The 25357-nt window shown below is 37.9% G+C and overlaps 1 protein-coding gene across 2 annotated transcripts; it reads left to right on the top strand.

The window, feature by feature from the left end:
* Positions 1-182: 182 nt before the first annotated feature.
* LOC142401870 (putative monooxygenase p33MONOX) lies at positions 183-24033 on the top strand. Of its 2 annotated transcripts, none has more exons than XM_075487332.1 (9): positions 183-343; positions 2974-3102; positions 8317-8379; positions 12000-12175; positions 12286-12400; positions 13405-13532; positions 17554-17654; positions 17754-17929; positions 21574-24033. In XM_075487332.1, the coding sequence occupies exons 3-9, from the start codon at positions 8355-8357 to the stop codon at positions 21777-21779; spliced, it is 927 nt and encodes a 308-aa protein (XP_075343447.1). In that variant the 5' UTR covers positions 183-343; positions 2974-3102; positions 8317-8354; the 3' UTR covers positions 21780-24033. The 2 variants fall into 2 exon arrangements, with proteins under 2 accessions (XP_075343447.1, XP_075343446.1); XM_075487331.1 differs by having other exon boundaries at positions 21571-24033.
* Positions 24034-25357: the final 1324 nt, after the last annotated feature.

Genomic DNA, 25357 nt, shown 5'->3' with positions numbered 1-25357 from the left:
GGAACGGTTTCCTCCATAGACGTAGTCGCCATATTTACTTCCTGACAACCATCTGAAAACCGCGCCCCCCTTACGACCACGTGACTGAAACCAAGCTATTGGCGAATTGGAAGCCCGGAATTGGAAGCCAACTTCAGCGTCGTGTCAAGAGAGACAGACGTACTCATCCATTCTCGCGATGTTTTGCGAGATCTACCCATCGACTCCATCGAGGAAGCTTTGCTATTTTCTTTAACACAACAATGGCTGCATCGCTACTGTATTGTGGTTACCCGATACTACGAGTCGACATTTTCGGGTAAACGATAGCCCTATCATCCAGTTGAGGCTGCCATTACCTCCGGTGAGAAAACTACATTTTATTTGTTGGTTTTTAGCCTCCGATAAACTCAGATAAACTGTAAACGCTCCGAGCCCCTCAATTAATTTTACACGACCGTCATGGGGGCAAAGCTGCTGCTGATGTGCAGTTACATTGATATTTGCTGATTTTTAAGTGTAATGTGTAGGTTATCTCCTGTTTTTTTGTTGGGTAGGGGAGGGGGGGTTGTTTGTTGGCCTTTTCTCAAATCCTGGCATCATTGATACGACGAGATTTTGTGAAGTCGTAGACTATCTTTCAATTAAGCTTCAAAATATATATATATATATATATATATATATATTTTTTTTTTAAGTATATATTTCATTCAAGAAAGCACAAAGTAAGATTCATTTAAATACAATAATTTGAATTGGATTTGTTGTGTTTTTAACAAACAGAACCCACCCACCCATAACACCCATATACTGCTGTAAAGGAAAAAAACAAACACATATAAGCATAGATAGCAAAGTTAAATAAATGAACAATGCAATAAATTAAATAAATAAAGGGAAAAACAGTAATAATGATAGTAGTAATGCTAGTAAGAATTAAAGTCTCCATACAGTGATGAGAAAATTGAGAAAAATAAATAAATAAACAATAATAATAATAATAAAAATAATAATAATGACAGACAATGGGGGCATTACATATGTCACTAATTAGGCAAAATCAAATATATATCTCAGGGCTCCATAGGCTTATGGAAGGGTCTTGAGATTTCAAGCTTAAAAAATATTTGTTGAACCAGCTGCTGGATGCAGTCCCCTACTAAACAAAGCATTTTTTTTTATTATTGTTTTTTTTTAACCTTGTAGCACCCACAGTTGCAGATATGCAACAAGCTTTTTTATTTATTTACATTATATTTTTATTTACATTTACATTATTTGATTTTTTTTTGTTTTTTAAATTTACATACATTATTTACATTCATGTGTAGTATTTTTTTACATTACTTTTTATGTAAAAATGGGTGGGAATAAACCAATATTTTTGGTTTATTGGCAGTTGCATATTTGCAACTGTGGGTGCTACGAGGTTAAAGTGAAACCCTGCTCACTGTCGGTGACGCAGCAGCAGTTAAGTCATAGGCTACAGTTTAATCTTTCAGTCCAGCACTGATTACAACAATTTAGTTACAGCACAGGCTTGTTTGTCCCTCCTGCACTCTATATCTTCTTTTCTCTTTCTCTTCTTTCAATGTTGCGTTCTCACCATGACTGCATACCTTCATCCAGGATTTTTTTATTTATTTATTTGAATAGGGACAATGCACATTAATGAACATCAGTATAAAAACAAATGTAAATATGCCGGATTATAGCTACAAAGCCAGTTTTCATCCATAGTCCCTAGGCAGGCAAATACACATGAAAGAAAATACATAAGAAAGAAAATATAATATACAATAGAAGCATCACAGCATTGTAGGGATGTATGTCAAAATGACTTGAGATAACATAATGTACAATACACCTTTTAAGCATTTAATCCTACCAGTCCAATAAACACACTACAAAAAGCATATTAAAGCAAGTAGTGTTTAATCAAATCAAATTTATTTATATAGCACATTTCATGTACAAAACAATTCAAAGTGCTTTATATAAAATAAAAGCATTGCAGCAGGGAGTGGAAGAAGCATTAAAATACATAAAAGAATATAAAGAGAAACAAATAAAAGAATTTAAATGAATTTAAAAACCAGCAACAGTCCAGATAAATTAAAAGATATCGTGCAGATTTCATGCATAGACACATGAGAACAGAAATGTTTCTAACCTGGATTTAAAAATGTCTCCATTTGGTGAAAGTTTAATCTCCACTGGCAGTTTGTTCCACTTGTTTGCAGCATAACAGCTAAATGCTGCTTCTCCATGTTTAGTCTGGACTCTGGACTGGACCAGCTGACCTGAGTCCTTGGATCTAAGAGCTCTGCTGGCTTTATATTCTCTGAACAGATCACAGATGTGTTCTGGGCCTAAACCGTTCTGGGATTTGTAAACCATCAGCAGGCTTTTGAAATCTATAATGGAATATTTAATTGAAAACTGAAGCCATCCACACTGGTCTTTGATTAGAACGTGTCGCCCCGGTAGGCAAAAACTGTAATTTTCTGTTTAGTCCTGTAGCAGATTAGCAGGAACTGTGTCGAGATATGTAACTGATATGAAATACATTATCCCTCCATCAAATTCTCAGTCTCCCCAAAAATCTCGTCAGAGATGTGCATGCCTAGAAAACCTCCAAATGAAAGTACCAAGGTGGCATACTAATCGGATCAGAACTCCCTGGTGCAGGATATTTTATTATTTTATCTCATTGGGTATCTTTCTGGCTAAATAAAGGGTAAAGAAATGATAGATGGTATCTGAATAATCTCATTCAGCTCTTTTTGATGCAAAGGGTTCCTCAGTTTTCTTGCGTCTGGTAGCCTTCTCCTTACAACGGCTTTCTGGTACCCACATAACAGCAGAATCTGAACCAATCCATCTGTTTATGCCACACATTTAGACTCTGTACAAAGAAATAAGAAACTATAGAAGAAAAACCTGTCCTCTTTAACGTTAATGTGATGAAGGTTGTGCCTACTGTCTCCTTAGTTGCTCCTGTGGCCTCTCTGCTCTCCCACAATGACTTGCCAGAGGCTTTTGTGTACCTCAGACAGGCCGAAGTAACCCTTGCCACCACATCAGCTTCATCAGTCCAAATCAGAGCAACGAAGTAAGAAGGTAGGTGTCTGTTTATCCTCCATCTCACTGCTTTAAAGGAGAATTCCGGCCATTTTACAAACATATCCCATCTGTTGGAGACCCAGGGAAGTTTGCCAAAGGGAAAAACGCAAGAAATTTTCATGCCTGTTGCGCAAAGTTTTCCAATTGCGCTGATTTCCATGAAAGCGGGCTCTATCGGGCAAGCTTTTAACCTTTCCTGAGGCTCTTAACGTGTATCAAAATACTTTTGACCGAATTGGCCGTGGTGTCAGTAGCAATACAATTCAACCCAGGGGCTAACCATACCATTAGCTAGCACAGACATTATACATTTTGAGATTTCAAAAACAGCACACCTACCTCTCTCAGCTTCCGTGTTCCACAGGCGTGCGCACAAATTAATCGCCGAAGTCATACACTATAGTATAGTATATATATATATATATATAGTATAGTGTATATATATATATATATATATATATGAGTATTCCAAAATTGTCTTTTTGTCCACCAAAAACGACCCTCGGGAACCGAACTACACATTGCCATGTTTGTTATTGTTTCCTATCGAACAGCTGACTCGTTTCAACACCCATATTCGCCGTGATGTCATGACGTGTCACATGACTGCTGGACGGAGCGCACCTTCGCCCATTATTCAGCTGCGGGAGATAAGAACCCTCGGGATTTTATTGGAAGCAATTTCGAGATGGATAGTTCGTCAGATTCTGATGTTGGCCAATTCGGTCAAAAGTATTTTGATACACGTTAAGAGCCTCAGGAAAGGTTAAACGCTTGCCCGATAGAGCCCGCTTTCATGGAAATCAGCGCAATTGGACAACTTTGCGCAGCGGGCATGAACATTTCTCGCGTTTTTCCCTTTGGCCAACTTTCCTGGGTCTCCAACAGATGGGATATGTTTGTAAAATGGCCGGAATTCTCCTTTAATCTCAGTCCGGGCTCATCTTTTGTACATAATTATGTATTTAGAGGCACGTATATAACACTATATTGCCAAAAATATTCGCTCGTCTGTCTTTACACGCATATGAACTTACAGTAGGTGACATCCCATTCTTCATCCATAGGGTCCATTGGGCCATCCCCAAACTGTTTCCCCAAACTGTTTCCCCAAACTGTTTCCCCAAACTGTTTCCCCAAACTGTTTCCCCAAACTGTTTCCCCAAACCGTTTCCCCAAACCGTTTCCACAAAGTTTGGAGCAATGAAATTGTCCAAAATGTCTTGGTATGCTTAAGCATTCAGAGTTCCTTTTACTGTAACTGAGGAGACAAGCCCAGCTCCTGGAAAACAACCCCACACCATGATCCCCCCTCCACCAAACTTTACACTTTGGCACAATGCAGTCAGACAAGTACCGTTCCCCTGGCAACCGCCTAAACCAGACTCATCCATCAGATTAGCAGATGGAGAAGCGTGATTTGTCCGTGGCGTGCTTTACACCTCTGAATCTGACGCTTTGCATTGCACTTGGTGATGTGTGGTTTGGATGCAGTTGCCATGGAAACCCGTTCCATGAAGCTCTCTACGCACTGTTCTTGAGCTTGATCATCCGCATCATCATTGATCATCATTTTACACGGCCTACCACTTCTTGGCTGAGTTGCTGTTGTTCCCAATCACTTTTACTTTGTTATAAAACTGAGGTAATTGTCTTTGGAGCCAAAGAGAAACCATTACAGGTCACCACAGAACTTCAATCTCTACACCTAGAAACTACCAACCAGGCCAGAAATCTGGGTGTAGTGATGGATTCAGACCTAAATTTCAAAAAACACATTAAAGGGATGGTTCGGAGTAGATTCACCCTGGGGTCATTTGAACCGTGACATCCAGCCAAGTAGCCCACCCGAAGTTTTTCCGATCTTGGCCGAACATCAGCTGAGTTACTGAGTTATCCCGAATAGTAGGGGTGCGCGATCTGACGATATAAAATCGTGACTGGCGAGGAAGAGTGGAGAATCGCAGGCGATCTACCAAATTAGAGAAACCGAATAGATCGCCTTTGCCAATCAGCGCAATGATTTTTTATTTTTATTTTTTTTTAATGCTGGTGTATGGTGTGTGTCCCCGTTAAAAGACACGGATACAGATGTCCAGTTTGTGGTGGATTTATTTGGCATTTACACACAATAAACCCAGGGTGTACAGGCTAATGTTAGGTGAAAACAGCAAAGGGAAAATTACAAGCTGTTCACTGCTGCATCGGGAGGAGAAACGAAACTTTACAGCGCCATCGTCTCACGCACAGGTGCGGTACATTCAGGAACATCGGAACGTCTATGGTGCGTTCACGAACGTTGGACGTATGAAAACTCACCGTAAAACACAATATAAACTAGAAATGCACTCAGAGAGTGCAGACCTCCGCCAGGTCGCGCCACCTTGTGGCAGGTCGCAAGATTGCAGCACGAACAGACGAACATCCAGACAGACAAACCAACAGACTCGGGCGATCACATAACCTCCTTGGCGGAGGTAATTAATGTATTTAACTGAAAATAACCAAACAACATGGGCTTTCTAACAGGTGGAGTCAAGTCGTCATCAGTGGTTCGTTTTTCTAGTTCCGGTTGCTTCACTCTCACTGTGTCAGATGTCATCAATTAGATCATTATTTTTCATCTTGAATTGGCTTGCAGTTGAATTACAATGTGTTGATTGCCAAATTCTTTCTTTTACTCCTTAGCTCTTCTGTGGTTCAGCATGTCAACTTAACTCTACTGTAATTGGTCTTTTTTTTTTTTTTTTTTGGATGGAAGATCGTGATAAAAAATCGAAATCGTGATTTTATGCAAAAAAATCGTGAGACAACATTTTTTCCATATCGCCCACCCCTACCGAATAGCTTAGTACAAGCGCTAACGGAACCTGGCAGCATCTCCAAAATTACCACACTAAAATCACATGCCATGACACCAAACTTCTACAGTAGTACAAATATGGTCTGTACCTTCAAAGTAAGATGAGGGTTGATCTACTACTGTAGACAACAAAGTATATGCTATATTCTACATGAATTTTTATGTTGTGAATTTATTTTATCAATGGAGAAATTGAGCAGCCTTGCTTTGTTGTACAGTGAACCCTCGTTTTTCGCGGGGGTTACGTTCCAAAAAGAACCCGTGATAGGCGAAATCCGTGAAGTAGAAACCTTTTTTTTTTTTTTTTTTTTTACAATTATTATACAATGAAATAATGCATTGAAACCAAAGAACAAAACCGTTTTACAGGCCCAAGCATTTGTTTAACAAATAAAAGTACTGTATAAATGTTTTTTTTTTTTTTTTTTTTTTTTTTTTTAACAAATAACTACTGTACTGTAAAATAATCATTTTAATCATCAATACGAACTGAAGGCTTCAAATTGCGGAGATCAGCACCGCCCCACCGCGACCCGAGTCATTGGATTAGAACGGGAGAAAATATAAAAATACAAAGTACAGTAGGACAAATAGTGGCTCACGTGTATTTCACTGCTCTTCTGACTGAGCCGCTGCATCCTGACTCCGCTCTGTAGCGTTTTTTTCTTCTAAAGCCTGCGGTGCAGGTGTGTTTTTTCGAGAGAAGAACTTAGTTATCGGTAGTTGTTGTCGCTCTTTTTTTCTTCTGGGCAAAAAGATTTATATATACAGACATGCCACCATCGATTATGTTTGAGATCTGTAATGTACGTGTATATTTTAAACCGCAACGTTATTGACACACAGGTAAAGTAGAAGCGGAGAGACTGTTTAGCCAATCAGAATGCAGAACACAATGCACCATGCAAATCCGTGAAGCAGCGAGACCGTGAAAGATGAACCGCGTTATAGCGAGGGTTCACTGTATATATTTGTACTACTGTAGAAGTTTGGTGTCATGACGTGATTTTAGTGTGGTAATTTTGGAGATACTGCCAGGGTCCGTTAGCGCTTGTACTAAGCTAATCGGGATAACTCAGTAACTCGGCTGATGTTCGGCCAAGATCGAAAAAACTTCGGGTGGGCTACTTGGCTGGATGTCACGGTTCAAATGACCCCAGGGTGAATCTACTCCGAACCATCACTTTAAGGCAGTAACAAAGTCAGCCTACTATCACCTTAAGAATATATCAAGGTTAAAGGATCTGATGTGTCAGCAGGACCTGGAAAAACTAGTCCATACATTCATCTTCAGTAGGCTTGATTACTGTAACAGCATCTTTACAGGTCGACCTAAAAACTGCAGCTCAGTCAGAACTCTGCTGCTGGAGTCCTCACTGAGACCAAAGAAGTGGACCACATCAGTCCAGCTCTGAGGTCTTTACACCGGCTGCCTGTCCATCAGAGGATGGACCTTAAAGTTCTGATGCTGCTCTATAAAGCTCTGAATGGTCCAGGACCAGAATGCATCAGTGACCTCCTGACCCAGGATGAACCTTCCAGACCCCTCAGGTCATCTGGATCCGGTCTTCTATCAGTTCCCAGAGTCAGAACCAGACATGGAGGAGCTGCATTCAGCTTCTATGCTCCACATGTCTGGAACAAACTCCCAGAAAGCCTCAGATCAGCTGAAACACTCAGTGTGTTTAAGTCCAGGCTGAAGACACACCTATTTTCAGCTGCGTTTGAATAAAACTCCAAACTTAATCACATTTTAACTACTGATTTTATCTATTGTTCTTATTTCTTTCTTTTTTGTTTAAAATTTAAATCATGCTTTTTATTTCTACTGTTTTAATGTCTCTGCAAAGCACTTTGAATCGCCCTGTAGTTGAATTGTGCTGTACAGATGAACTTGCCTTATAACACCGCTGACAGTTGACTGAGGAATATTTAGTAGCGAGGAAATTTCACGACTGGACTTGTTCCACAGGTGGTATCCTAACTTGGTACCACGCTGGAATTCACTGAGCTTCTGAGAGATACTCATTCCTTTAGAAGCAGTCTGCATGTGCAGGTGCTTGAATTTATACACCTGTGGCCATGGAAGTGATTGGAAAACCTGAATTTAATTATCTGGATGGGTGGGAGAATACTTTTGGCAATATAGTGGGTTTTTTTGTTTGTTTTCTTTTCAAAATTGCACGATGAGCAATTGACTTAGTTCTTCAGTGCAAAATATGTTGTTGTTGAGAGAATTATGAAGCTGAAAGCTGGAGAATGAAGATGAAAGTTGTTCACTGTGCTGATTTTACTTACTTCTGTATGTAGATGTAACAATGAAGAAGCCTTGCACTCTCTTTCTTCAGGTCGTGCCCTTACTGATTTTCAGTGTCTTACTGCAGTCATGTCTGGTTCTGGTGACTTACCGGGTGAGTATTTCTTTAACCCTTGTGCGGTCTTAACATAGGCTGTGTTCGAAACCGCCTACTACATACTACATACTACATACTTACATACTGCATACTCATCGATCAGACAGTATGCAGAGCGTTTACCCACAATGCATTTCTCTCCTGACCGAGTCGAAATCAGCCGGCCTGAAGCTGATTTCTCTTAAGCTCTAAACTCTGTAAACTTTATCAACATTTGAAACATTTTCAGGTGAGAAAGTAGTCGTTTAGATCCCCAACGTGTTGAAAACCTAACAAAATACCGGCTGTTTACAAGTTTTTTCCCACGAATTCGGCGCTACTAAAGCTAGCCGCAGTGAGCAACGCACTTCCTGTTATACCGTTTTGTCTGCTCTCGTCCCGTTAACGGAATTTGACCGTTCAAATGGCGATGGGCGACATCACGTTACGTTGCATCCTGGGTAGTTTGAGTATGAGTAGTAACCTCATGATGAATACCCAACATTTCGGCGAATCTAGTATGCATCCGGTAACTTAAAAAAGTATGACTAGTAGGAATAGTAGGAGAAGTAGGCGGTTTCGAACACAGCCCTTGTGTTTACTCTCCTTGTCCTATGGGTCAAAAATGAGCCGCCCTACCAAAGCCCCAAAATAATGCAACTTAATTGAATCTTAAATCAAAAATCTATTTTGTATGATGAAACCACCTGTTATTTATCTATTCAACTCAATTCAATACATTTTTTATCATGTATTTTTTGTTACACAATACAAAAAGACAATCACCAGTTTTCAGGATTACACTTTTTTTTTTTTTTTTTTTTACCACAAACCAACTGTCAGTTGGACCAACAGTTTTCTTGTTTTCTCAGTTTTCTTTTACATAATAAAGGTTTATTATTGCTATTATATAAATGTGAAGTAATTACTTCTGAATTAATTATATTGAAAGGGAAAAAAACAGTGAACTTTTTTCTGCTGTTTAAATGTTTTTATAATTCACGGGTCAAAAATGAGCCATAAGACAATCTTTGCACCCTAGTGGTGTACAGCCCACATGGAAACATTAACAAATATAAAGTGTGACTTTTTCTAATGATGGGGTCCCTTTAGGAAAAGTCATAACATTTCAAGTTGGAAAAAGATAGTTTAAGGTATTTTTTTCTACAGATAAACATGGTAGTGGCTCACTTTTGACCCGCAGGACAACAGGAGGGTTAATTCAGTAATTTACTTGCCCTCCTCATTCTAATCATGCTCGCAGGGTTGGTAACTTGCTGGAGTGTTCTCATGTTTAGTCATGAGAAGTTTTAGGAGAGCATAGTTTTGTACCAATGTCCCAGTAAAGACCTGAGAAAATTAATTATTTTCCAACCCTAACTGAAAGCCAGATGATGATTGATAGGTCAGGTCCTGGAATTGGATCGTTTTCAGCTCCTGTTTCATGCATTCTAACGGCTTAGCTAGGTTAATAGTAAGTGTCTTACAAGAAGCATGCAGTTGAATTTCCTATTGGAAAAAAAGGTGGCAAAAATGTTTTTGTATGCCATCACATAGCTTTCAATTATAGAAACAAAAAAGTCAGCATCAAATTTATTTATATAAGATAATATCAATATAAATTACATATATTATATAATAAAAAAAAGAAAAATGTTGAGCTACTTGACGAATTTGAATTTCCCCCATTGGGGGATAAATAAAGTATTTTTCTATTCTATTCTTTATAGCACATTTCATGTACAAACAATTCAAAGTGCTTTACATAAAATAAAAGCATTGCAGCAGGGAGTGGAAGAAGCATTAAAATACATAAAAGAATATAAAGAGAAACAAATAAAATTTCCTTTTATGACTTTTCCTAAAGGGACCCCATCATTAGAAAAAGTCATACTTTATTTTTGTAAAATATGGGTATCTTATTTTGTGAAAATAACAGGAAGTGCGTTAGCTCACTGCGGCTAGCTTTAGTAGCTCCGAATTCGTGGGAACAAAATTGTAAACAGCCGGTATTTTGTCAGGTTTTCAACACGTTGGGGATCTAAACGACTACTTTCTCTCCTGAAAATATTTCAAATGTTGCTAAAGTTTAGAGCTTAAGAGAAATCAGCTTCAGGCCGGCTGATTTCGGCTCGGGCAGGAGCGAAATGCATTGTGGGTAAACGCTCTGCATACTGTCTGATCCATGAGTATGTAGTATGCATATCATTTAGATGATGAGCATCGAGTTTACGTTGTAGCGTTAAAAAAACAATGCAAACTCTTCGGCAACACGATTGAAGTAGCGTACCTTTGCATAAGGTTACTAAAACAGTTTTTAATAGTTCAACTTAACTCATTGACTGCCAAAGACGTCTATAGACGTCAATTGCGTTTTTTAACGGAGCGGGCTGGGGGACAATCTAGCGGAGTTTGTCACTAAATCTTAGGCTTGTAAACACTAAACAGAGAATATACTGGCAAAATTAGGTGGCAGCAGTGCCACTTTGGATGGGAGATCTTTAAAGATCACATAGATTGTAGAAGAAGACTGAAGCGGCTTTGAAGCCAATGAGACTAATCAAAATGTTTGTAAACTATAATTGCCATGATCGGAGAAGGAGAAAATGTCGCCGGCGAGACAAAACAAAAAATTTAGGCAGCTAACGCTCGAACAGAGCCTTCTCTGCAGCAGAAGTAGTGTACCACTACTATCCACCGACGAGATACCCGGGCCGAGCGGAGAGAGTCGTCGGCGTGCGCGTATTTCACCTCAGCGGAGCGCACCACCAGACAGTTCTGATGACTCAGACAATGCTATGCTATCAAAATACCTTCTCAGTGTTGTTTTTGCTGTTTTATGGAAGGAAACCACTTTTCAGATGTTTGAGGTGTCACTAAAGCAAAAAATGTTAGCATCAAAGTCACTGTTCTGCTTGACAGGTTTCTTTGCACAAAAAGCTTGTTTTCTCCATTTTTTTTTTTGGTCAAACAGCTGTTTTTGGTGAAACCAACCTATGTTCTACTGTCTATTACTAAAGGACTGAAAATGGTAGAAACAAACTTTTTTTTCCTGATGAAAGAAGAGAGTCTACTCTTTCTTTTGGTAATTTCGGTGTGTACATAGTCATAAGACACACTTTTCTGTGGGTCTTGGAAAATCAGTCAAAATACTGTGAAACACTTGGCAGTATGGGTCTCTCTGCACTGAAAATGGCTGGCAGCCAATGAGTTAAGTGTCACAGTTGCCACCTTAAAACCTTTAAAGTTCTTACTAACCTGATTTTTAACAAAAACTGAATCTCATTGACGTTTTTCTGAATTTTAAAACGGGCGAAAAGTTTCTCTTATCTGCCTGACTTGGCTGTGCAGTTCGAGTACAGTCATTAGATGGATAAACTAGAGATGTCAAAGAACAGTTTTTGTATATTGTATATTTTATTTGTAACTTGTATTTATTTAAATGTAGTTATGGATAGTTGCTGGTTTTATAAATGCCCAAATATTGTGTTAATGATCTCATTTCAGCACTGTGTACTTGTACAAATTTTAGCACACTGATGTGTTTTTTCAGTCAATCAATGAGAATTGATTCTCTTATTTATTTTGCCCTTGAGAAAAGCCATGGCTTAGTTTCCATTGTTTGTTTGTGTCTGCAGCCATAGAGGGTTCAGGGATGGGTGGGATGAAGCTTCCCATTGGAATGACTCGCCGAGCCCTCAGCTATGACGATAACCTGGAGGCTCCCATGTCCACGCCGCCCCACGACATCAGCATTAACAACCTGTGGAGGCGACCCATCATACCGGAGAGGAGGTTCTCGCACTTGGCTGAGGTGGGTGCTCATCGCCTTTTATTGTGGCATCACTCATATTCACGCCTGGTTTGTCATCGAGTGGAAGAGCAAAAGCTAATGTTGGTATGTTTTCTTTTATCTTCCACCAGGAGGACGAGAGTGGTGCAGCCAAGCAGTCTGCGATGCAGGAGAGCGTCCACTTCAAAACACCAGCTGTAGTGAAAGCCAAGGCGTCTTCCATCATCATGAATTCTCTCATCACTAGTATGTTGCATCATTTAATCTTAATTATCTTTATCTGAACTTCTATATATCATATTAAGAAACTTCTATATTCGTAACTTCTATGTTTTGGAGAACAATAAACATCCCCTCCACAGCATCCTGGCAGGAAAGATGACTGAGAGGTTCAGGAGGTCCTTTGTCCCCACAGCCATGGGGCTTTTTAACAGGGACTGCTGACATGTTTGTCTCTTATTTATTTATTTATTAATTTATTGTTATTGTAAAATTTGAGCTGCTTGATTCATTTGAATTTCCCCCACTGGGGGATAAATAAAGTACTATTCTATTCTATATATTTTCCACAATACTAAAGTTGTGAATTTGATCGATTCAAAAATTCAAAAGAAGATTTAACCTTGTAGCACCCACAGTTGCAGATATGCAACAAACTTTTTATTTACTTACATTATATTTTTATTTACATTTTTTTTTAATTTATATACATTATTCTAGGTAGGTCTAGTTTTTAATACAGTGTATCTCACTTCTCCATAGCATTTTTATCTTTAAATCTTACACCCCCCCACCCCAAAAAATGTATTTATTCAATATTATTATTATTATTTTTATTATTTTTTATCTTTTACAAGTTTTATAATGTCTTGTGGAAGTATGTGAGTGTATGCGTGTGTACTACTGCTGCAAAACAATTGCCCAAGCTGGGACAAGAATAAAGTTACTTACTTACTTACTATTATTTACATTCATGTGTAATATTTTTTTACGTTACATTTTATGTAAAAATGGGTGGGAATAAACCAATATTTTTGGTTTATTGGCAGTTGCATATCTGCAACTGTGGGTGCTACAAGGTTAAAAAGGAAAATAATTTGTAGAACAGAGCAAAATCAAAAAGCAGCCATCAAGTCCTAATTAAATTGAATAAATTTCTGTTTGACAAAGAAGTGTTCTTTATTTTGAGATTTTAAATTTTTTTTTTTTTTTAATATATCTTGACTTTTCATTTTTTTTTTCTTTCTCAGAGCAAACTCAAGAAAATATGTACAAGTTCGAGCAGAGGGCAGGACTCACTGATGCTAGCTACACCCCCCACAAGGGCCTTACTGCCGAGGAGACGAGACACCACCATCGCATGCCTGAATCCCTTCAGGTCAGACACGTACCTCACCATATACGCACACCTTGGACTGATGTATCTATTTATGGATATCAAGACAGAAAGCAGCCCTTTGCAAAAGCAACTTGAGCTGTATTCCACCACAGAAACTGTCAGTAACCAGGATCTTTTAGAGGGTCCTTTCTTGGCCCCTCCTTCATTTTGATTCTGAGAACCAGAGGGCAGAAAGTGTTCTGGGGGAGAAACTTCCGCCTGAAAGTGTCTGGTTGGGATGTAGTGGGGATTAGTCGAGTATTTCCTATTTCCTTTCCGGTTTTAGGTCCACAATAGTTCACAAAAGCTGTTCATTTTAAGTTTTACTGCATGAATAGTTACGGTTTGTGAACAACGTTCCACCTCAGACATTGATGAATCAATGAGCATCTATCCGCTGAGATGATACGGATGATAACTCGATTTTGCCCTGAAATTTGTGAATTAGGAGCAATGAAATGTTACACTTTTGCCTTTTATCATAGGGAAAGCCATTACCATACAATTGGTGCTTTTGTTTTGAAAACAGGAAGTGAACCTACCCTCGTTGTAGCTAGCTTGAAAATGCCGTTTTGACAAGAAATGACGATCAGCGACGTTACGTTGCATCTTGGGTAGTTTGAGTATGAGTAGTAACCTCATGATGCATACCCAACATTTAGGAGAATCTAGTATGCATCCGGGAACTTAAAATAAGTTAAAGTTAGTATGAGTAGTAGGAGTAGTAGGAGAAGTATGCGGTTTTGAACACAGTTGTGTACATACAAACTTTGTATGTATGTATGCAAGTATTCATTCATACCATCCATCCTTCCTTCCTTCCTTCCTTCCTTCCTTCCTTCCTTCCTTCCTTCCTTCCTTCCGTCTTTCCTTCCAGAGCACAGAGATATTAGATTACGCCCCTCTGGTACTGAGACTGACTATACCAAACTCATCTAAAACAGACCGAAACTGGCGCTTCAGTTCAACCTTGATGTCAGATTGTCAGTTGAAAAACAATAACCCAGACAGCTCTTCATCTGAATTTTTGTAATCATTCACCCTGCTGCTCATCCTTCAGCTTCAGCCGGTTTCATTCAGTTTATTTCCTCCAGAGAAGCTCCCATCCTCCAATGAAATATTATTTTCCATGAATGCTCGCTGGGCAGTGTTGTTTTTGACAACCATCTTAGATTTAGTCTTAGTCTTTTGGACTAAAATGCTTATTAGTTTTAGTCACATTTTAGTCACTTCTATATGTGATAGTTTTAGTCGACGAAAACTCAAAAGGGTTTTAGTCTAGTTTTAGTCAAAAAAATAAGTATAGTCTACCGTGTTAAGAAAATAGTATGGTCTTAACTATCAAACAAGCAGAACAAAAATACATAGCTTATTAACTGACCCTGTACTAAAGCTTTCTGATTTTTCATTCTGTACTGTGCGTGTGTCCCAACTTTACTGTAAGCGCACTAAACGCACAGGTCCTGGTTAGGGCTGCACAACGTCACTTGTGGCTTTTAGGCTAAAGCTAGCAGACTCTACGTATAACAGTAACTCGACCTGTTTAACATATCAAGTTACGTACACATAAAGAGATAACCACACCGTCACTGAATGTAAACATGCTGCTAAACATGCTGCTAAAGTAACACACATAATGAATTGACGTTAGCGTAACAAAAGCTAACTTTAGCCTGAAGTTAGCAGCCCATTTGCGCCAGGAGTATGTGGAAAACGTACTAATGTATTAGCTTACTATGAAATTGATCGATTATGTTAACAGCATTTGTAACTTACCTTCGAAAAAATATCCCTGTGGCGAGCCTTAAGGTGCCGCAGCAGATACTTTTTAGGTTTTAATTGACACACACAATAATCGGAAATGTCATGCATTTTAAACATCTGACAGATCACCCACTAACATTAACACTCGTCAACGAAAACTCACACACGTCTCGTCATGTTTTCGTCAGAGAGCTATGTTTATCTCGTCACCGTCTCGTTATCGTCATGAAAAAAAGTGGCGTCAACGAAATGATTTCGTCATCGTTGACGAAAACAACACTGTTGCTGGGAGATGTGTGTATCTCAGTGAAGGGACGATTTAATGATGACGATAACAACACGCTCCCGAGGAGCAACTTAAACTATTACTGCTGTGTTTTTTTTTATCTATTTGGTGTACAGAGAGAGAGAGAAGTGCTTCAATATGTGAGGGAAAGGGTCGTCTGACCTATAGCAACAGCAGACAGATTTACTGTTTGCTAATATCCAGTGAATGCCACTATTTGTACAGATTGCTATCAGTTTGACTGTAAAACTATAAACGTATGCAGACATGTAACAGAAAGCAAAAGTTTAAAACCACATGTAATTTTACTCTTATGCTATCAGGGTGCTTTGCGCAAGTCTTGAAAGTCTTAATAAGTATGGAATTTTGAAGCACTGTTTTCCAGACCTTGAAAAGTCTTGAATTTTGTGTGAAAGTCTTAATAAAGCATGGAAAATAAATGTATGGTAGAATTTTACAGTATGCTGAAAGGCATTGTGAAATGAGAAATAGGAAGGTAGGCTATAAAACTATAATGTTACTAACTGGTCACGTACTGTATTAGCCTAATGGGATGAGATGTGAGTGAAGAGACTGAATTCTACATACATTCATCCATTCATTCATTCATTTTTTTTTATAGATAGTTTGATGTGAAATTCATGTACTTGTGATTTTCATGTTTTGAAACGTTTTCATCAGTAAAAGCATCATTTACTGTGAATAATACATTTGTTCATTGAATACTAGCCTATAAAAATTAACATTTCTAATAAACACAGTTGGTACAATCTCAACCAATGAAGCAGGCACACAAGTTACAAGTACATACAGTTAAAGGGATAATCCGGCGTAAAATGCACTTTAGATCAATTTACGGGATGTTGGGAGTACATACGTTGAGTTGACATCAAAATCATGTCATTCGGATGTGTTTTGAGAATTTCGATTTGACCGTTTTTAGCCAAAAGTCGTTAGCCTGGAAGTGATGAGGGCATTCTACAAAACTTTATTTTTACACCTCTTCTACAGCTCCAAACAACATAACACTTACGTGGTAGTGAGTAGAGGGTCCCTAAAGCCAAACCGAAGTGTCCCGAGGTCTTCATGTGGTCGGATAGAGAGTCCAGAATGAATTTAATCAAGCCAGTACCTTTCCGGAAATGTTGCTGCTGCAGCTGCCGCTACAGACCGTGGTGAAGTTGGTTTGATATTGGATATTCGACAGATATTCACAATAAGGAAATAAGGTGATTTTTTTTTTTTTTTTTTTTTTTCAAACCAATATCAAACCAACTTCACCACGGTCTGTAGCGGCAGCTGCAGCAGACACATTTCCGGAAAGGTACTGGCTTGATTAAATTCATTCTGGACTCTCTATCCGACCACATGAAGACCTCGGGACACTTCGGTTTGGCTTTAGGGACCCTCTACTCACTACCACGTAAGTGTTATGTTGTTTGGAGCTGTAGAAAAGGTATAAAAATAGCGTTTTGTAGCGGTGACATCATATGCCCCTCTGACTTCCAGGCTAACGACTTTTGGCTGAAAACGGTCAAATCGAAATTCTCAAAACACATCCGAATGACATGATTTTGATGTCAACTCAACGTATGTACTCCCAACATCCCGTAAATTGATCTAAAGTGCATTTTACTCCGGATTATCCCTTTAAGGTCTTGGGGGGAAAAAAGAATCAGTTTTAAAAAAGTCTGGAATTTTAATTTGGAGAAAGAGCAAGCAGCCTGGTTATGCACCTATAATGTTTCTAAGCAACCGTGTATCTAAATGACTGATGGATGATCTGTTTTTTTTAAATTTAGCAGATCAAAAGATAACTTTGTGTGTTTTGTTTACTAATGTAAAGAGAATTCTCTTTTTTTTTCTTCATCTTTTATCCGGAGTGTCGTCTGAATTGAATTATCATTCGTGCGTTGCTCTGATTTATGACCGCTGTAAAAAGCTGTAAATCTTTTTGTTGTTGTTGTTCAGAAGTTGCAGATTCAGAGCATGGAGACCAGAGAAGAGAAGAGCGCCTCCGCTCAGTCTACTCCATCCAACACGCCTCACAGCTCACCTAAACAACCACGCAGGTACACACATCTCCTTTGAACTGGGTTATCTTAACCTAATTACGGGCTTAAACACTTAAACTCTAACCTGGTCCCGTTGGCTTGTGTGTGTTTGTGCAGGGGCTGGTTTGGCAGCACGAGCTCAGAGGTCAGTATGAGCTCCTCTAACAGCAGCGTGGACATGGGAGGAGGAGACCCGGCTGCAGGGGGCGCTGTTGAGCGATGGAGTGCGTTTGGCCCTCGGCCCCTCGTTCAGAGTTCGATCTCTGACCTCGGATCAGACGGCACACCTGCAGGTGAACGGCTTTTCCTCGGTGGAAAATAATAAAACTGTTCATGAAAGAACCATTTAAGGCGAGACACGGCGGGCAAAAACAGGGATCATTCATGCAGTGGTCAATTTTTAGATTTTAGGCCAGTCTACTCCTTCAATATGTGTTATTTAAAAACATAAATTTAAATTTAAATTTCATCACATTTTGTTTAAGTGCATTTCGCCCAAATTTTCCAAAATGAATTCCCCTATTTAAATCTTTAAATGCTGTTTTCTCAAAATCAGTTTTTTGTATTTTTCCAGTATCAATATCTCAGCCTATGGTGCACCTACTAACACCAAACTTTCCAGTTATACACTTAGCAGTATTCTGAAGATATTTACAGAAGAATTTGTTGATAAATCATTCGTGGCCTGATTTATGCGACATTATAATAAAAAAATATGGCGAAAATTGCTGTTTTTTAGGCTATGGGCAGTATATTTTGATTTCCTATGAAATGAAAGCAGATATCCTGAAATCCCTCTGTAATTTTCTTTTCATTTTGTGTGTAAACAAAATGAAAAAAGAATTTTGCACCTGGCTTTATCATATGTTCAGATCTAGCTTCTGGAAATATATGCAAATGTGCGCATATCTAATGAGATAATGCCTCATTTGCATAATTAAACATACACATTTCTAAAACTTGTAATACATTTTCTTTTCATACTCGTATAAGTAATCAACTGAGGAAGTTTCATGGTGATATCTGTTATTTTAAAGTATTACCCTGTTCACCTGTAGTGTCTCGCCTTAAAGAAATCCCACAACATCAGATTTTATTCAGCAAACAACATTCAAATTGACATAAAACACAAAGCACTGTATTGAAACCTTGAACAAAGCATATGCCCCCTTCAGTGGCTGATTTAGGTAATGCCCAACATCACTGATACTCACTTTTTATTTCACAAGAGCCACATTGGCAGCAAAATCAAGGGAAGAGCCACTTTTACCACAACATACTAAGTTTGCAAATATGCATTTCTACATATAAAACATCCCACAAAAAAAAAAGAAACAACACGGCCAATACATTTTCAATTCAGACCACATGTACCTTAATACTGGGATGAGGGAAGCTGGCGTGCATGTGCTCGACTTTCTTCATGTTGTATTTGTAGTTTGTTGTTGTAATCATAGTGAGACATTCAGGATGAGCATGGTTTCTGTGCTGGTTTTTGCCCTTTTTTAATTAAAAACCGATCCATGGTGCCTGCATCTCGCGCTGGCTAAAGGAGCTAGCGTGCACTGTGGTTTAAGCGGGCTGCGTTGCCAGGTTTAACAGTTCCCCCTTTAGGAAACACCATTAAGCCTTAATTAATACTTAATAAAAATACTTAATACTACAAAAATGCAAACTTAATAGATTGATAGATACTTTATTGATCCCGAAGGAAATTCATGCATCCAGTAGCAGACATAATAAAGCAATAAAAATGTTTATACAATAATAAACACTTTAAAAACAATCTAAGAATTTAAAAAACTGTTTAAAAATATAAAATATAAAAATTTAAAAAATATAAAGTGACCAGTGAAGTGAGACGAAAGTGAAATATAAAGTGAAATTCAGAAGTGCAATTAATACAAATACTTAATACTGTGCAGTATTCGCTGTATGTTATTTGAAAAGATTTATTGTTATAAGCTACTATGCGAGTGCGAGCCGCCAATTAGAGCTTGAGGAGCCGCGCAGGGAGGATCTCTGGCCTACGTTAACACTCACATTCAGGATTTGGGTTAAAGGATGAATGAAGGACCTTCAGACTGATGGTAAACACTGACAGCCCCCGTCAGTCTGTTCACTCATTGGTGTTTGCTTCAGATAAGTTTCCGTTTCCGTCAATGATCGCTTTAGTGAAGCGACATTTCGATTTATTTTTTTTTACACATGGAATAGTTCACTCTGATTCGGAGACTTTTAAAACCTATGTTCCAGGATGACTTTAGGTAGGTAAGTTTGTGTGACATTGAGTGGAAATAAGTCGTTCTATAAGCATTTAACAAATTAAATAACTGCTTTGTATCATTTATAATACGGTGGGGGGAAAATAAATGCATAAATAGATATCAGTTTTTATAGCTGAGGTTGCTATGTTTAAATAACAAAATTGCTCTTCATTTAAAGGCAGATGCAGTATAATATTTAAAAAAGAGAGAAATCTCACATTAGTAAGCTGCACTTAACCATGTTTGACAACTGGTTACGCTTTTCTAAGTCATATTTTCCAAAACTTCAATAAAGATTTGACTTGGATTTATATGCTGTCATTTTAATTACATTCTTTAGAATGAAAATTGAATGAATCTCATCATTAAGAGCTTATGTGTTTACTTATTTCATAGAATCCTGGAACAATATGAGGAAAATAAATAAATAAATAATGGTTAAGGTGTAATATTAACTGATTGGCAAATGTTTTGCTTTGAAGGTTTCACAATGTAACTTCCCTAGTTTGACACTTTTAACTGGTTCAGTGTTGCCATCTGGTGGACAAAAAGAGATATTGCCTAAAATGTATATCTGATATCTGAATTTATAGGCACAAACAAGTTAGGGAAATGGTCTTGCTACCCAAATCAAATTTATTTATATAGCACATTTCATGTAGAAACAATTCAAAGTGCTTCACACAAAATAAAAGCATTGCAGCAGGGAGTGTAAGAAGCATTAAAAATACATAAAAGAATATAAAGAGAAACAAATAAAATCATTTAAATGAATTTAAAAACAAGCAACAGTCCAGATAAGTTAAAAGATATTTCATGCATAGACACATGAGAACAGAAATGTCTTTAACCTGGATTTAAAAATGTCTACATCTAGACAAATATACCTCAGTTCTATGCACTTTTATGGTACTTATGGACATAACGGGGGGAAATTGCACTACCTAAAAAAAAATGTTTGGAGCCGCCACTGACCGTGATACAATCGAATCGTGACCAAAGCACATCGTCCCACCCCTAATGTATTCATACACTGCAAAAAGTGAGATCTAAGTAAAAAGAAACATCTTAGATCAAAGGGATATACGCTTATTTTTTGTCCGATAAGATAGTTCTTCTCAGTAAGCAGTTTTTATGTTAGACTGCTTCACTTGTTTTAAGTGTTTCTGTCCTTAATTATCTAAATAAGATATTACAGCTTGTTACTGAGATGTTATGACCTGTTTTGAGTAAGTACATGCTTGAAGCTAGAATATCAACAGTTTCCAAGCTGGTTTCAAGAAATATAAGGCCTTAGTGCATACCACTATGTCAAGATAATGGCTCTAGCATTTACTGAATTCAAGAATATTTTTCAATATATTGAGAAAATAGGCCATGTGTATTTAATTAGAATCAAGAAAAATATACTTGTTATTAGTTAAAATACAGTAATTCTAAGGTATTTGTGGGTTAATTGAGATTAAATATTTTTACTTGTTTTGAAAAATCTTGACAAGCCACATTTTCTTGTTCCATTAGCAGATAATTTTGCTTTTTTTAAAGCAAAATACACCTAATTTTTGTACTTTTTTGTTTTCTTGGTTTTGAAAGCTGGCTTTTTGCAGTGTAAATGTGGTATAAAGTTACAAGATTGTTTTTTTATTTTTCTCCTTCCATCTTCCCAGCAGGCTTTGCAGTGCAGGCGTACCGTGGATCCCAGAAGCCGACCCCCATGGAGGTGATGAAGTCGCAGGCCACGCGACTCGCTGACCACCCTCAGAAGGTTTCCCCGCCCAAAATGGAGATTCCTACGATGGAGGGTCGGAGGCAGGGAGCGCGGCCACACAAGCTCAAACACAGAGATATGAACGTCCTGACTCCCTCCGGCTTCTAAGAATGAAACCACACACCCCCCCCCCCCCAAGTGTTGTAACCATGAATCACTGCACTCTACCTCCCCAAAAACAGCTGTCCCTTTGCCCCTAAAGTCTGCTCGTGTGGGAGTGATAGTCTCGTGTCAGTAATAATAAAATAATCAGTAATACGAATAATGTCGAGCAAAAAAAGGTGAAAAAAAACATCTTTTTAAGTTAGAAAAATGTATTTGGGAGGGAAGATTACCTGTAAATGTTGTATATTAACGTGCAGTCAACAACATCCACCATAACAAAGATCACAGTCATGAGATATAATCCACCCTGCCGAGCATCAGGTGATCAGTTTGTGGTCAAAGCGCTAAAGTTGTGATGGAGGAGAGTCTCGCTGGCAGCTACGGGCCGGCTCTATTTGTGAGATGAGTTGACAGTCGTGGCTGTTTACTGACAGACTCTGGTTGCAGATTGGTTTGAGACAAATGTTTCATCCAGACTTCTCAGATAGCTCCATAATAAAGCATCTGCTGCGTCCTGAGGGATTTTTGCACCAACCTTTCATTTTGCATTCTTATAAAGCGGATGATCCAATCTGGGTCGTCTTGTTTACAGCCTCTGTCGTCATCTGACTGTTTGTCAGTGACCCGGCTGGAGTTTGTTGTCTCGATGCCAGGGTGTTGTTCCCAAAACTCACTGCTTCATCGACCAGAATCACAGAAATTGATGTGATAAACTGTTTTAACTGCCCAGGTTTGTCAGGAAATACCGGCGAAGGTGAGCTGCTTATTTTCATCAGCTTTCCATTTTAATGGGACCTTCAACTGAAATCACCTCAGTTAATCATCGATTTATCTAACATCCAATCAAATTTGGATATAAGAATATACACAATTACGGAAGAGTATTAGGGCCAGGCATAAGAAAATATATTTATATTTTGCCTGTCGAGAATAAAGTCGAATTTTCGAGAAAGTCAACTCCTCTGGTCCATCATCTAATTACTTTAATCTCGACATTTCGACTTTAATCTCGACAGGCAAATTATTATTGTTTTTTCTTATGCCTGGCACTAATACTCTTCCGTACACAGTTCCATACGTGCTGGCTTGTAAACTGTTACACTGAAATGGCATCGACAGATGTGGCAGGAATCAGGTCACAAGTCTTTGATTTAGAAATGTAAGGGTGCTCTTTGGTATCAACAACTTTGAAATATACATGTTTAATACGACCCCATATGATTGCACTTTATCAGCAGTATCACAGTCTCCTGCGCGGTCATACGATCCAGCTTTTACAGCTCTGACATCAGGAAAGTTCTTCTGAGACTCCGTTTAAAGTCCTGATCTCCCACAGGGGTGCTAACACTCACCACTTGTTTTCTTAAAGGGGCGTTTCACTAAGCAGGGTGGGAAGAATTAGTCCAAACCATTCCATAACTGTAGTTTGTTATTAACCGAACCGACAGATAAAAATATTCCAAATATATGGTAACGATGTTGTCTCAGGAAAACTGGCAGGCTCCTGCTCACTGAAACAGTCCTCATATATGTGTATATATAGATAGATAGATAGGTTTGAAAAACATTTCCATCCACTGTATGTGTGTGCATATGCATAAAATGAGCTACATGTAGCTAATATACCGTACATACTCTGTCCTGCTACAGTGTTTCTGGTTTTCTGAACACTGATACTGACCAAAAAAAGAAAATAAGTCAAAATCTTTCAAAAACTTTCTTTTATTCTATTTCTACAGTTGGGGGGGCTTAATGGCAGCTGTGTGTGCATCGACTGAAATGAAGGGTAGTTTGCAGAAACACAGGATTTTAGCTTTTTGGAGGTTCCTTTCGATTTCTACCTTTTGCTCCATATATGTGAAATATCTCTACAGTGCTAGTTCATGGATTATGACCGCTGTTATACTCACAGTTACTGCAAGATTTATAGATTAATGAGCATATTTCCTCTGAAATAAAATGCAGCTCATGAAGTGGAACCATCGTGTTGCTGGTCTTAGATTTGAAGTAACAACAGATATTTGTTTCTGTTTTTCTGAAATTGCACTCTGTTGTCACCAACTGTAGAAATGAGATGTTAAATGTTGTTGTTTAGAGTTTGTGTTTAGTGTGACACTTGCTCCCTTTAAAGTTTTGCCTAATGAAAGCATGAAACTGTTTTTTTTGTTGAAAGATATTTTCTTTGATTTATCGTCTGTACAGTTTAGTTTTCCTTTGTCAGCTCACTTTGAGAATAAACGTTTCATTGTGGTCAGAAAAACAGGAGTCGGTTATTCATAAGTTGTGATTTATTAAAACTAGCACACTAGTTGGAGTTTGAACTGTTCATTTCCACATAGAGGAGAGTCGTTTTCTTTTTCCAGATACTTCAAAGCATGTCTCATTTTTATGCAGATTTATTAACTGGCAATTAATGATAAATTGGGTGCATTTAGTCTTTTACTTATTGTCATTACATTTCAAAAACGTTGATCATGCAGAGAGAACGGGTTTCTTTCAGTCTTTGGGATGTTTTTTTGAGCTCAAACACTTATTTCACAGTAGTTTCAATCTCATTTCTGCTCAACAAGTCTAACTAATTCCTAGAAAAACAAGTTATTAAGTCTTATATTCAGTCCACGTGGTCTTATTTATTTATTTTTAAAAAGAAAAGTTTAGTTTTCTGTATAGAAAATCATATTGCATACAAATTAAAAACTCATTTGATCTGACTGATAAATGTTTCATACACACGACTCCCTTTGAAAGTTTTAGGCTGCATTAAGTTTACCGCCAAGTCAGGGATCCTCAAAAAACAGGAACTATCCAAACAGAAAGGTATTTTCCCATTCTCATTACAAAGTACAAATAGAGAATATTAGATCTTTTGTGGAAAACCAAGCCTGTTAAAAAAAAAAGGCTTGTTCTTGTTCCTTACACAACAACAGGAAACATGTTTTTATCAGAATCAAGCTTGAAACTTAAAGTCAAGAAAGTTATATCAGACAGAAGAGAGGCAGCAAAGATGTTATCATTCATTTTCCAGTTAAGGCGAGACACTCCAGGTGAATAGGGTAATATTTTAAAATAATAGATATCACCATGAAACTTCCTCAGTTGATTACTTATACAAGTATGAAAAAGAAATGTATTACAAGTTTTAGAAATTTGTATGTTTTATTATGCAAATGAGGCATTATCTCATTAAATATGCGCACATTTGCATATATTTCCGGAAGATAGATCTGAACATATGATAAAGCCAGGTGCAAAATTCTTTTTTCATTTTGTTTACACACAAAATGAAAAGTAAATTACAGAGGGATTTCAGGATATCTGCTTTCATTTCCTAGGAAATCAAAATATACTGTCCATAGCCTAAAAAACATCAATTTTCGCCATATTTTTTTATTATAATGTCACATAAATCAGGCCAGGAATGATTTATCAACAAATCCTTCTATAAATATCTTCAGAATACTGCTAAGTGTATAACTGGAAAGTTTGGTGTTAGTAGGTGCTCCATAGGCTGAGATATTGATACTGGAAAAATACAAAAAAATGATTTTGAGAAAACGGCATTTAAAGATTTAAATAGGGGG

This window comes from Odontesthes bonariensis, chromosome 16, assembly GCF_027942865.1.
Source record: "Odontesthes bonariensis isolate fOdoBon6 chromosome 16, fOdoBon6.hap1, whole genome shotgun sequence".
NCBI lineage: Eukaryota > Metazoa > Chordata > Actinopteri > Atheriniformes > Atherinopsidae > Odontesthes > Odontesthes bonariensis.
The sequence above is the reverse complement of the archived record's forward strand: the minus strand, read 5'-3'. Positions and strand labels throughout refer to the sequence as shown.